The sequence below is a fragment of the Malaclemys terrapin genome, chromosome 10 (genome assembly GCF_027887155.1).
Source record: "Malaclemys terrapin pileata isolate rMalTer1 chromosome 10, rMalTer1.hap1, whole genome shotgun sequence".
Lineage (NCBI taxonomy): Eukaryota > Metazoa > Chordata > Testudines > Emydidae > Malaclemys > Malaclemys terrapin.
Genome location: NC_071514.1, coordinates 20,375,664 through 20,387,731, shown reverse-complemented (window position 1 = coordinate 20,387,731; position 12,068 = coordinate 20,375,664). Strand labels below are relative to the sequence as shown.

The window sequence follows — 12,068 nt, the reverse complement described above, 5'->3', positions numbered from 1 at the left end:
CTTTTAAAGTAGACTATATTGCTCATAAAACTTTGTGCAGTTCAAGTTTTAACCTCGAAGACTCAAAAAACAGTCTTAACCATAGCTATATGTTCTGCCATCGTCCTTTTCCCACCCTAGAATAAGCAAATATGAAAGAGATAAAGGTACGCCTAGTGAGCTTGTAACTCAAAAACTTTGAAGAGCAAACACCTCGTGGAAAACTGATTTGCTGGAGAGTGACCTGCTTCTATAGTTCTATTCTCTAATTATTGCAGACATTTATACAGAAAAAGGATGGTTACTTAGATGTTCATCTGTGCCGGCTGTTTATGCCACTCTGCAAGCGAATCCTTGGGTTACAACTGTATTATTAGTCATAGTGGGATGTTGTATTGTCACAACAACTTTGGACTTTGTGTGAGAAACAAACAGCAGGAACAGATGAAGCAAACAGCAAAATTCCTGTTTTCATATAAATATCCCTAGGAAAAAAAAATGCAACCCAAAAATTAAAAATATGTTAGAGACAAAATGAGCTAAAGAGAGTGTGTTTCAAAGAAACACAAGCAGGTCTTTAATGGAAGTTATCAAAGCATCATGAGAAATATTACTAAGTCTTTAGTTTAAATTAAGAGGATAGTCAGTGCTATCTAGGAATAGCTGTGAAATAAAGTTAACCTGCTTTACTGAAAACAAAGCTAAGATCTTTTTCAAAGTCAGAAGTGAACCAGCTTTCACTGTACATATGTTCAAAGAGAAGGCACATGCTTGGAGTTTGATTCAGCGTATAAAAGACTGATAATCATTTTATAAAAACATATGTAAATGTTTATGCTTATAACAAATATAAACTGGCGCTTATAGGGATGAAATGCCTGAGCATTTCAAACAGATTCTAAAAAACATCTCTAATGCACACTAAACTTTTATACTGATTGTAAAAGGGACCACAATTGAAAGTAGTTTTATTTATATATAAATAAAAATGTAACATTGCACTGCAAACTAATCTTAAAGTACAAAAAAATTGTTTAAACAAAAAATACACACAACACTTATATAAAATACTGTACACAACAGTGAAAGCCAGATGACCAAGGTAAACAAAAGCCTACATCAATATTTCAAGTAATTTTATGATTGTTTTTTCATGTAACAGTCTCAAGTCACATAACATTGAGAGATCACAAAAGGGATAAAACCCACAAGTTTCTAGAATAGATTTTCCACACATCCCAAGTTTGCATTGAAATATATTAGTTTCTTCTAAACTACTGTTTGAAGAATTATTGATGTTAATCCAAGTTAGGAAGTGGGCTATCAAAGCCACTATCTTGCTGAAAAGATTTGGCATCCAGTATCAGTTTCCTTGAATGCTGGTTGTAGCCTTTTCCTATACTCGAATATGGGATTGCATTGCGTTGTTGTGAGACATCAGAATTTGATTTTGCAGAGCTCTTGTATGAATTGTGTTTTGGGTTTACGTTCAGTTGCTCATTACTGTAAAGTACGGCTTCACTTTTTGCACCAAGAATCTTGGCTTTGCTGGTAAATTGCCTACAAAACGTACCAACATTTTCATCTGCATTAGGAAACAAGTTGGTTATAGGAAACTGTTCACAGGCCATATGTTGCTCTTCTGAATTAGAACTCACTTTTTGCACAGGATACAAGAAGGGCATATCACCACTGTCGAAATGCAGACTCCCATTAATTGAACTCCAGTCAGTGGCGCTTCCGTCATCCCTTACTGGAGTTTCTTGAATATCAAACCCCTGAGTTCTCTCAGATGTTGCCTCCCCATATCTATTTGGCTGGTTACATTTAAATTCGTTTAAGACAGGTCTTTGAGTCTGGTTCTCAAACATTACATGAGCTGGCCCAGAGTCAGAAAGGCTATTTATAGAGCTGGGTATATGTGTGTTTCCAAACTTCACCTGAGGAACACACAAGGATGTCTTTTGAAGTGCTGTAGTGCTAGCAGTATTTGTCAGATCTGTGTCTGTATTTGAGTCATAGCCATTTCTATGCCTTTCTCCATCTTCAGCAGGACAAAATTCTAACATAGTGTCTCTTGAATTATCAGCTGGCTGTTTAGAAGTGCTCCTGCTACTTTGGATATTTGAAGTCCCTCTTTCATGAAGCCCAGACTGTGTTTCAGCCTCTACTGCATCAAGCTGCTGTCTTAAGTTATACGGTACACGTTTCTGAACAACTTGATCACTGGCTTTTTTGGCAATACTTTCGCCACATGATTTGCTTTCCATATGGGCTGGCCTAGTTTGATGAATGTGATTTCTTTTTGATTGCTCAACTCCAGTTGCCAGTTCAGAATTTAGTGGCAGGGCTAAGAGAATGGGGGGAGAAAGAAAAAAAGATTAATTTAAGGAAGCATTAAATGTTGGGGAAAAGTCAGTTTGTATAAAAAGTTGTCAATACTAGTGCTGTTAAATCAAGTGGTTCATGTTTTTAAGTTACCACCTATGTAAATGATGGCAAAGCAAACAAAGATTTCCTTCCACTGTCCACCTACATTTTCACTACTAAATGGAGTAAACCTATAAGAAGGGGAAGGAAGGGAACCAACCCATCACTCCAACTTACTTGAGTGGGAATTTTTGTTCTGGGGTGTGCTCCGAACAGGTGTTTCAAGCACTTTTGCCATTGTAGCAAGCTTGCTAGCAGCATTCATTATTTTCTTTTCAGCCCTGTTGAGAACCCCAGAATATTTAAAATCAGTAAGTTTTGAAGCTAACTAGCTTTTCCTATTTACCTCAGTTGCCACACAAACACTCCAGAGAAAAAATATGTTAGAAATTCAAATTACCCTGTTCCTTCAATTAAACCTGAGAAAAGTAACAGTATCTGAGACCCCCTCTCAGACAAGTCCTCCAGAAAAGCCAGAGGGAGAAATTGTTTAATTTTTTTCCCATTTTTGGTTTTTGTTTAAACATTCCACAACCTTTTAATACTTCAAGCAAGCAAGCAAGCAAGCAAAGGTACAAGCTCATTCCCCCTCCTTTTACAGCCTGATTTAAATTTTGTAAAGCTGCACAATTGCTGTGAAGTCACAACATGAGGTTTTCCTGTTCACCTATTTACTTGACGGAAACTTTCTGGAGAATCAAGGGTACTTGTTGAGAAGGTATTAAAAAAGGCTGCTCAGCTAGTCTTAGTCACAAAGTTCACTGAAGAGGATGCCAGTTGGATTGAAGGACCCACACCAAAGTATGTATTTGATGGAGTTTAAAGCAGACCCAGCTGGGCTTGCGGACCAGCACAACCTCAGAGTAAACAAACAATGGGCAACTAATCGGGGCTTAATATATGACTTTCTATGTTCTTGTATATTTCTATTTTCTTCAAGTATATGTGCTATACAATAATTTCGAATGGATCTGTTTGGGACTCACCCTTCGTGTTTCCCATCATCATTGAGAAGCTGCTGAAGACAAATCAAGTAGTATTTGCGCATTTTCCGGGCAGTCTCTTGACGTTCCCTTAAAACCTCTGCTTTAATCATTTCAGCTGCTCTCTCTTTGCTTTCATGGATATAACGAAGCATATCACCTACGTAAATGTAATTTCATTAGTATGGAGTGTCAAAAGGAAAAAGGGATTTGAGACAACCTGGCCACGGGGTAGGAAGATTGAGGGTAGACGTGTTGCAATGGCAGCGTGGCACTCAACAGTAACCACTGCAGTCAAATAAGGAATGGCATTTGATCTAGTCCTCTTCAGCCAAAAAGAGTGTGGTTAAAACACAGGGCCTGGAATGTGGGGATATAAAACAAGGGACAATTAAATGTCCCTGAGGACAAATTCTTTGGTGGGGAAGGCTGTCATTTGCTGAAAATTATAGTGCAGAAGAAACAATAGAGCCCAGTTATTCAATGACACAAAGCAGCCCTTGCTATTTATGATAACAGCTTAAAACAATTTGTATGGGGCTAGATTCTGCCAACCTCCCTCATGTTGAGTAGTATTGTACTATAAGAGTAGCCTCATTGCCATGTAATCATGTACTACAAAGTAAGTAAGGCCGGCAGCATCAGGTCCATACTTGTTGCAACGAGTTTTTATAGGATTAAATGATAATTCAACTTCTTGCATTCTCTCTATTAAAAAAACTAACATGTACCAGGAGAGCATACAATGTGAGGTTTGAGAGTGTGATCTTAAGGAACACTTTGGTGCAAGGAGAGAACATAGATGTTTTTCATATATTATACATATATTTGTGTTATTTGGGAAGGGAAAGGTGAAAAGGAGCAAATTTCACTCCTCAGCAGACTGTCAGAAATCTGACACTGGTTTGGATTCTTGCATGAACTGGCTGATGAGAGTGTGATTTGCAGTTGTGTGTGTGTGAACTTACTCTCATTAGCACTTACCCTTAATTTTGCCCACAGCTTTAATATATTGTGAGCGCATTTCTTCCAAGCCTTTTACACCATCACAGGAGGTACAAGGTTTTGAAATAGCCCCCTCCGACAATGACCTGAAAGCACACAAAACATGCAGTACTTTATAACTACAAGACAGGTAGGATGACTTCAATGGAAGCCAGTTTGTTCAGGCTTTTTTTAAAATACCTGGGTGGTGTGTTGTATGTTTTCAGATCTTTGAGTTTCATCTTCATCTCACAGTTTTCTTCCATTAGAGCCTCTAGGACTCTCTCATTTTCTACAAAAATCAAGACAGTTAATTGATCTGTATATTTTTAATCCATTTAAACATCTTCATAAACATCTTCTTGTAAAATTACTGTCTCTGTGATAAGAGGTCAGTGTTTCAAAGGCAGCCATGCCATCAAAATGACATAGTTAGGAACTAACTAGACCATAGGTCATTTGAAGTCTGAATATAAAAGCAGTATGATGGACTCAGTAGTGGTGTAGACATTTCACATATTTTACACTTCACACATGCATCAGGGTATTTTTAACAACCACCAGCTGACATTCCAAAGGAAGATGGGATTCGCTGTGTATGTCTAATCTGACTGTATACTAAAAGTCATTTAAACACTGATAGAGTTTGCACATTGAATATATTGGGGGGGGCACAGATCCTAATCTTCACCTCTGACTCAATCAGTGCACATTGGCTTGTGCAGTTAAATATTTCAGTGGGCCAGGCCCATGAAGTCTGCAATGGCACAAGCTAAATGCACAGGAACCACTGGCTCTGTGAGCAAGATATGCAGTGAGTGGCATGCCTCTTACAATAGTGATGGAAGTGGTTGTCTTGCTGGGGTAGACAGGACTGAATATAAACATTCATCGTGACAAAGCAGCTAGCACGCTTTTCTATATAAAAAATAGCTTAATGCGACAACTATGACACCAGGTGGGGAGGAGAGGTGAAGTGAAGCATGTTGAAAAACAGTTTGCTTATCTTACAGCAACTGGAATTTAGAGATGCTCTTGTCCATATGGATTCCACTGTAAGTGTGGCCATGAGCCCGGATCTTTAGCTAGCGGCGTCCGGGGGGGGATGTGCATGCACCTTGTTCAACCTCAAAACTCCTTACAACAAGGGTATAAAGGAGGGTATAGAAGTTCTGCCTAAATCACGATTGTACAACAATGATGCCAAGCTGAGCATCTGATCTAGAAGCTGCCACAATGGAGTAATATCTTTGCGTTTCATCTTCATTTCAGTTTTCTTCCATTAGAACATCTCTCATTGGTCCATCTTTGGCACCCTGGGCTCTGGAACCAGCAGAGACTTAGATACCAGAGATAAAGAGACACGTCAAGGAAAGGGGACTCCAGTTCCAGAGTGATGGTAGGATCTGCAGGAGACGTGAAAGCAGCCTTGGAGGACATAGCAAGCAGTAGCAATATCAATGGTATCATGACTGATGGTACCAATGGAAGAGTCTCAGCAGAAGTCTTATCAGGATGAGGTACCAAATGAACCTGTAGTATATGGCACTGATGCCAATGGTGCTAAGGAAGCAATGTCTGTCACCAAAGATAGAGGACAAAGTGCACAGCAGAAGAACATGATTCTACAGTCTTTGAAGTTTCATGTGCCAATGCAATTTTCAAAGGAGCTGGTTTAGGTAAGCCAGAGGGGCAATGACTTTTAGAGAAGGCAACTGATCCAAACTCCATCCAGAGATTTTTGCTCCTTCCCACCTTGAGTATCATGAGCTGTTTGTGTGCACTTAGAAAAAGAGTTCCGAATGGCACACTTGCTAGGGGCACAAGACTCCCCTAAACAAAGCAGACATTTTGTATGTGCATCTTGGGCAGGCATAACTGTTTCGAAAGCAGGGAAAATTCTAAAGCCGGTCCTCTGCCATTGGGACCTATTTCTCAGTAGCAAGGTAAGCTTCTAAAATGAAAGGGAAAAAGTTGTGTGGATTTCCCCCCCTTTTTTATTATTATTTAAGTCACTGTCTCTTTAAAGCTTATTAAAAGTACACTAAGACTAAAACTAAGCTATTAACTCTAAAACAATCTAAGGACTACAGCAAAGGTGGAGAACAGTGGGGTCTGACTCACTACCACAGGCTGTGAGAAGGAACTGTGTGGCGGTTGGGACCGCTCAACTCTTTATACCCTGCAGAGCACACATGCAGCCACAGTAGACGCTGCTGGCTAAAAGGTTACAGGCTCGTGCACACCGGGCATACAAGCTTATAGTGGGATCCAGGTGGACAAAGTGCCCGAAGAACATCCGTGGTCAGTAAATTTTCCTAGAACAGTCCCATTCAAAGACCACAGAATGAATCAAAATGCTGATCTCTGTGCTAGTCCCCAGGATATAAAGGTTCAGAAGAAAGTTCTGTGATGAATGATTACTATTAGAAAGTGAATTCATTAGGGCTGAGAGTTATTTAGACATGTACCATTACAGCAGCTGCACTCTACAGCTCAAAGATGAAGGACAGATTCATACAACCAGCAGGAAATGAAACTATTCAGAATTCTATGTAGGTGAGTAGAGATACTAACCTCGGATTTGCTCTACTTTAGCTTTGTGTTCCCTTACTGCAAGCTGGAGGTGCCTGCAGGCTTTCTCCAGCTTTCTTTTTAGATCCTGGCATTCTCTCTCCTTTGTTTCAAGCTGTTGGCAACAGTGGTCACAGCAAAAATCTTCATGAGACCAAAGGTTCCTTTTCTTACATTTCTGATCTGCAATAGTAATTACTACAAGTTATACATCAGCCATAGAATCAAGAGAACCAAAATCAAGCATATTATTTCTAGGGTTGTAATTAGATATTCCTTTACACCCTAGGAAAGTGTACACTATTTATCTAACTAAAACTCTCATAAGAGGCTATAGACACAATCCAAATGTAGTATTTGTTACAGGGTTTATAAATTTTACATCTTTTTGTGCACTGCAGCCACAACGTACCCATCCCAGCAGTGTCATGAGTGTAGAGGGAGGTACCACTGATGCAGACAGTGGTGTGGATTTGGGAACTGTATTTTTTTAAAATAAATTCTAGCAGGGCTCTTGGAGCATCTCAGGGAGGCACTCCCAGCTGGATCAGATGCAGCTGAGTCCAGTTAGGTTAAGAAACAAAAAGACAGGCTGGGCTACTTCCCAGAGAGGGAAAACGGCTGCTTTCTACAGCCAGGAGAGGGAGCTCCAGAAGCAGAAGAGCTGCACTGGTTATATATACTATGTTGTGTTTAATAGATGGTTTGTTATTTTGGTGGTGAAGGAATTTAAGCCGCACTATGGGCATAGGGCCAGAGACTCTCATGGGTTTTGTTGCTTTATGTTCTTTTGGTAGCATAAGAACTCTAAAGACAAACATGAAACCCCAGAGAGGGCTTTGTGCATAACCTGGGGGCCTCCTGTGATGTTTCTTCAGTGGTTTGAGCATGGGCCTGCTAAACCCAGGGTTGTGAGGGGGCCATTTAGGGATCGGGGGTAAAAAAACTTTCTGGGGATTGGTCCTGCTTTGAGCAGGGGTTGGACTAGATGACCTCCTGAAGTCCTTTCCAACCCTGATATTCTATGATTCTATGCACAGGCCCTGACCCTGCCACACTGTATACAAGACCTTTGGGAGCAAGCTACAACATTTCTGGTTAACTTAAAATACTATAAAGTCAAATTATTCTAGAGCAGTAATTCCATGATTTAAAAAAAAAATCTGAACTTTGTCTCAAATCAGGTTTCACCCAGCATGACAAAATATATTTTGAACATGAACATGGAATTCCTTGACTCATACGCGCCATGGGGGAATGCTATAGTTCAGGGGTCGTCAATGCGGTGCCCGCAGGCGCCATGGCGCCCGCTGGGGCATCCATGTGCACCCGCCTACTGGCCGCTGGAAAAGCAGCCGCCGAAATGCCGCCGAGAAGCGGCAACGTCAAGAAATGCTACCGCCGAAATGCCGCCGAATTTTGGTGGCATTTCGGCGGCGACACCTCTTGATGACGCTGCTTCATGGCGGCATTGCAGTGACTGCTTGACAGTGGCCACGGTCCTCGGTGGCTAGTCGTCCGGCGCCTGCCCCACAGAAAATGTTGGGGACCACTGCTATAGTTTGACCTCCAAAGCATTTGTTTTTCACGATTCATACCTGAGATCAGAGGTTTTGGTTTAAGAAGTATCATGTACAAACACAGCCCTATACAACCTACCCTACAGGGACTTCAGTGCAAAACATGGAAGTTCTTTTGTCCACCTCTGCCCCCTTTGACTTATTATTCGGATTCAGAGCCAAAGACGGCGCCTATTTGCTCACAACCTGAAGACTGACTTTTTAAAACCAGAAAGCATACAACATTTTATTAAAAATAAAAAATAAAAATAAAATTATGTCACTGGATCAGTAATCTAGCGACCAAGTGCCATACACTCACTGCAGCGTTTCTGTTCTAATGAAATAAAAGTTTGTGCAGTATTGAGACACTTAGTTTAAAGGGGAAAAATAATCAAGGTACATATTAAGTGTGCTACATCATCCATATATTCACTAATTATAGTAGAGTGTTTGCCCTTTGATTTCATAAGTCATTAAGGGCTAGATTCACAGAAGGACTTCGGTGTCTAAAGTGGCAGTAGTCGCGTTAGTCCCAGATTCAGGCTCCCCTGGGATTCACAAACCTCACACGTGGCTTTCGCCAAACCCCATAGGCACCTAAACTCATTCAGCCTTTAAATTTTTGCAGGAAAACTTCCCTAGGTGCCTATATTTCTGTGTCTGAGCATTCGCACTGCAGCTCCACACCAGGCATCCGGATGCCTAAGTCCCAGTGTGAGCCACGAACTAGGGGAAGATAAAGCCTAACTTGCCTGTAGGGTCTGAGCCGGTAGGAATGTTCAGACTTTGCCTATTGGATTAGGCCTCCATTGGGGAGTTTAAACAAAACAGCTGGGGAGGAAGAGAACGTCCCTTGTTACCCTAGCCACTGGGCTGAAAGTTCTCACCTGGGATTGGACAGTGCCCTGGTTCAAGTCCCACCTCCATTTAAGAAGGAAAAGGTATTTGAACAGGGATCTGCCACCTCTCCGGTGAGTGCCCTAACCATTAGGTTATGAGATATTCTGATGTGGGGCTCCCTCAGACTCTCCTATTAAAGCTGTTCCATTGTAGATAAATAATTTTTAAAACGTCAGTGGAGCAGAGGGACTGGGATTCTGGGTGAGTGCTTGCACCACCAGGCCACAGAGTCAGTCTCTCATGCTTGCTGTCTCTCTCTGGCCCATTATTTATCCAAACTGAGACCACTTCAACAGGAGAGACTGAGGGAGTCTGTAGCCTATGTTAAATAGAAATTAGGTTTTGGCCTAATTGGCCTAAGCATAGAGGAGACTGGGAAACTGAGGTTGCTAGTGTGAGAAAGTTAGAGATAAGTTGGAGACAATGAGATGGGAAAATTACAATTAGCAAAGACATGACCCAAGATTATGCTGTGGTTATGTTTTGGTTAACTGGTTTTAGCAAGGTTTTTAATAAAATGTTTTTAAAAATTGAGAATGTTTTATTAAAATGCTATCTGTATTGATAGTATGGGAAGGATGTTGCAATAGATGTTAATTTAAATAATGTGTAATGTAAAGAATCAATAAGGAGGTGTGGAAATAAGACTATAGTAATGGTTAGGCTAAATGTTAATTAGTATTATAACAGATTATAAAAGGAGTAGTTTTGTTAAAATTGAGGAGAGCTCCAATTAACATTAAAAGAGTATCATTAGTATCAAACTAATCATTTTTCTTTTAAATAAAGTTTGATTTGACCAAAGTGTCACCTAGAGGTCCTCTACTAAATTAATTTTCTATCATTTTCGACCTAGAGACTTGAACCTGAAAACTAAGTTGTGTTTTATTGTATCCTTATTTTTAACTTTATATTAATTGGAAACATTTCAACATAAAGGTTACAATAGGTTACAAGCCCCAATCAGAACATCCCATAACCCAGTGGTTAGGGCACCCACCTGAGAGGTTCAAATCCCTTCTTTCCCTCAGGTGGAGGGAAGACTTGAACCAGGGCCTCCCAAATCCCAGGTGAGTATCCTAACCACTGGGCTAAACCTTATCAGGGAACTACTCCTACTCCTCCTCTTCCCATCCCCCACCCTCAGGTTCTTGCTAAAATGTCATAGGAGCCTAACACCAAGGGTTTGTTTGCAGCAGAGACTCCCAAGCAGAGGGAGGCATCTCCCTGCGGCCTGGACTTAGCCAGCTATCCCAAGAGAGGTGCTGAGCATAGCACACACCCAGTCAGCTTGGCATCTCCCTTTGGCTAGTTTAGGCGAGGAGCTATCTACCATGCTGGCTTTTGTGAATCCCATTCTGAGGTGCCTATCTCTCCCCATTCATTGTATAATGAGCCTAGGCACCTCACCCAGGTTTTGTAGATCCCAGTAATTTTCTAGCAGCCTAAAAGTTAGGCATGGTGACACTCAGCATTGTGATGCCTATGTTTGTGAATCTAGTTACAAGTGACAAGTGTTATTACAGAAGACTGATGCTAGCTAAAAATACATTTTATATGCTGCACAATGAAATTTACAAGATTTAACTGAAAAGCAAAACCAAGAATACCATTATCCATTTCAGCGTCTTGCAAAGGTGGCTGCCTTCTTAATATTTTTTGTATTTCTACTTGGAGTCCAACATCATACATAGGTGGTCTTGCCTTGTCCCCAGTTTCTCCTTCACCGTTTTGCACGCAAGACTGCTCTGTTTCTTTTAAACTGAAGATTAGTTCTTCATGTTTCTGTAATTGAAACCAGATATCAGGAATACTCAGTAAGTAGTACAAAACATAATGTTCATGGATACTTAGAAATAGCCACACCCAGAAACAGTCTGGGAAGCAAACACAAATGGATCATCCCACAATGCCTCCATTAGCTTTGAACAATTTTAATCTAGAGATGGGAAAACCTTTATTGTAGTTCTAAAACTGCACATTCAAGGTAGAAGGAGAAAGTTACCCTACCGCCAGTTTACCAGTGTTCTCTTATTCATAGCTGCAGCTTTATTAGTACTTTGTCCTCCTGATGGTATTTTTGGTAAGCTTCAATTAGTTTCTGAATAAGGCAGAAATAAGCATAGCCTAAAACAAGCTGAAACTATTCAAGGATGTGTCCAGTGGAAAGGAATTAGATCCTATTTATAAAGTTCCTGCTTGACTAGGGATAGTGGAAGGGCAGAAAAAGATAATTTCACTTTCTTGTTTGTAGGTGTGGCAAATGTAATAGAAGAAATTGCTAAGGAATCCCAAGGAACTCATTGGATAGTTAAGTGGTTCAAATAATCAGTAGTTTAGAAGTTTAACTGAATATTAATAAATGTTGATTATTTGCCAAGGGCTTTCACCAAAACTTTTGCCTCTCAAGGCTTGTCTACATGGCCCTGCAGTGCGGACTATAGGGATGTCAACTGCAGCATCCACTAAACTGTTGCACTGTAACTGCCCCCTGTAGACCCGGCTAGCTTGAACTAAAAGATGCATGTTAACATAGTCCTGTTTGAAATGGGACTCATTGTTTAGACCAGATGTACCAGGCATAAGTAAAAGCTCCTGATTCTATGCATTATCAGTGAGAATATTTTATGGCTACATCAGAAAAAAATTAAATGTA

At 40.5% G+C, this 12,068-nt stretch overlaps 1 protein-coding gene across 2 annotated transcripts in view; it reads right to left on the bottom strand.

The window, feature by feature from the left end:
* Window positions 1–930: 930 nt before the first annotated feature.
* CEP152 (centrosomal protein 152) overlaps window positions 931–12,068 on the bottom strand; it is a 46,171-nt gene continuing 35,033 nt past the window's right edge. For both annotated transcript variants that reach the window (XM_054042129.1, XM_054042128.1), the window contains exons 21-27: window positions 11,023–11,197; window positions 6,954–7,133; window positions 4,578–4,668; window positions 4,377–4,483; window positions 3,396–3,552; window positions 2,587–2,690; window positions 931–2,329 (exon numbers count right to left, since the gene is read on the bottom strand). In XM_054042129.1, coding sequence (XP_053898104.1) covers window positions 1,278–2,329; window positions 2,587–2,690; window positions 3,396–3,552; window positions 4,377–4,483; window positions 4,578–4,668; window positions 6,954–7,133; window positions 11,023–11,197 — 1,866 coding nt within the window. In that variant the 3' untranslated portion in view covers window positions 931–1,277. The remainder of the gene's footprint in view (window positions 2,330–2,586; window positions 2,691–3,395; window positions 3,553–4,376; window positions 4,484–4,577; window positions 4,669–6,953; window positions 7,134–11,022; window positions 11,198–12,068) is intronic.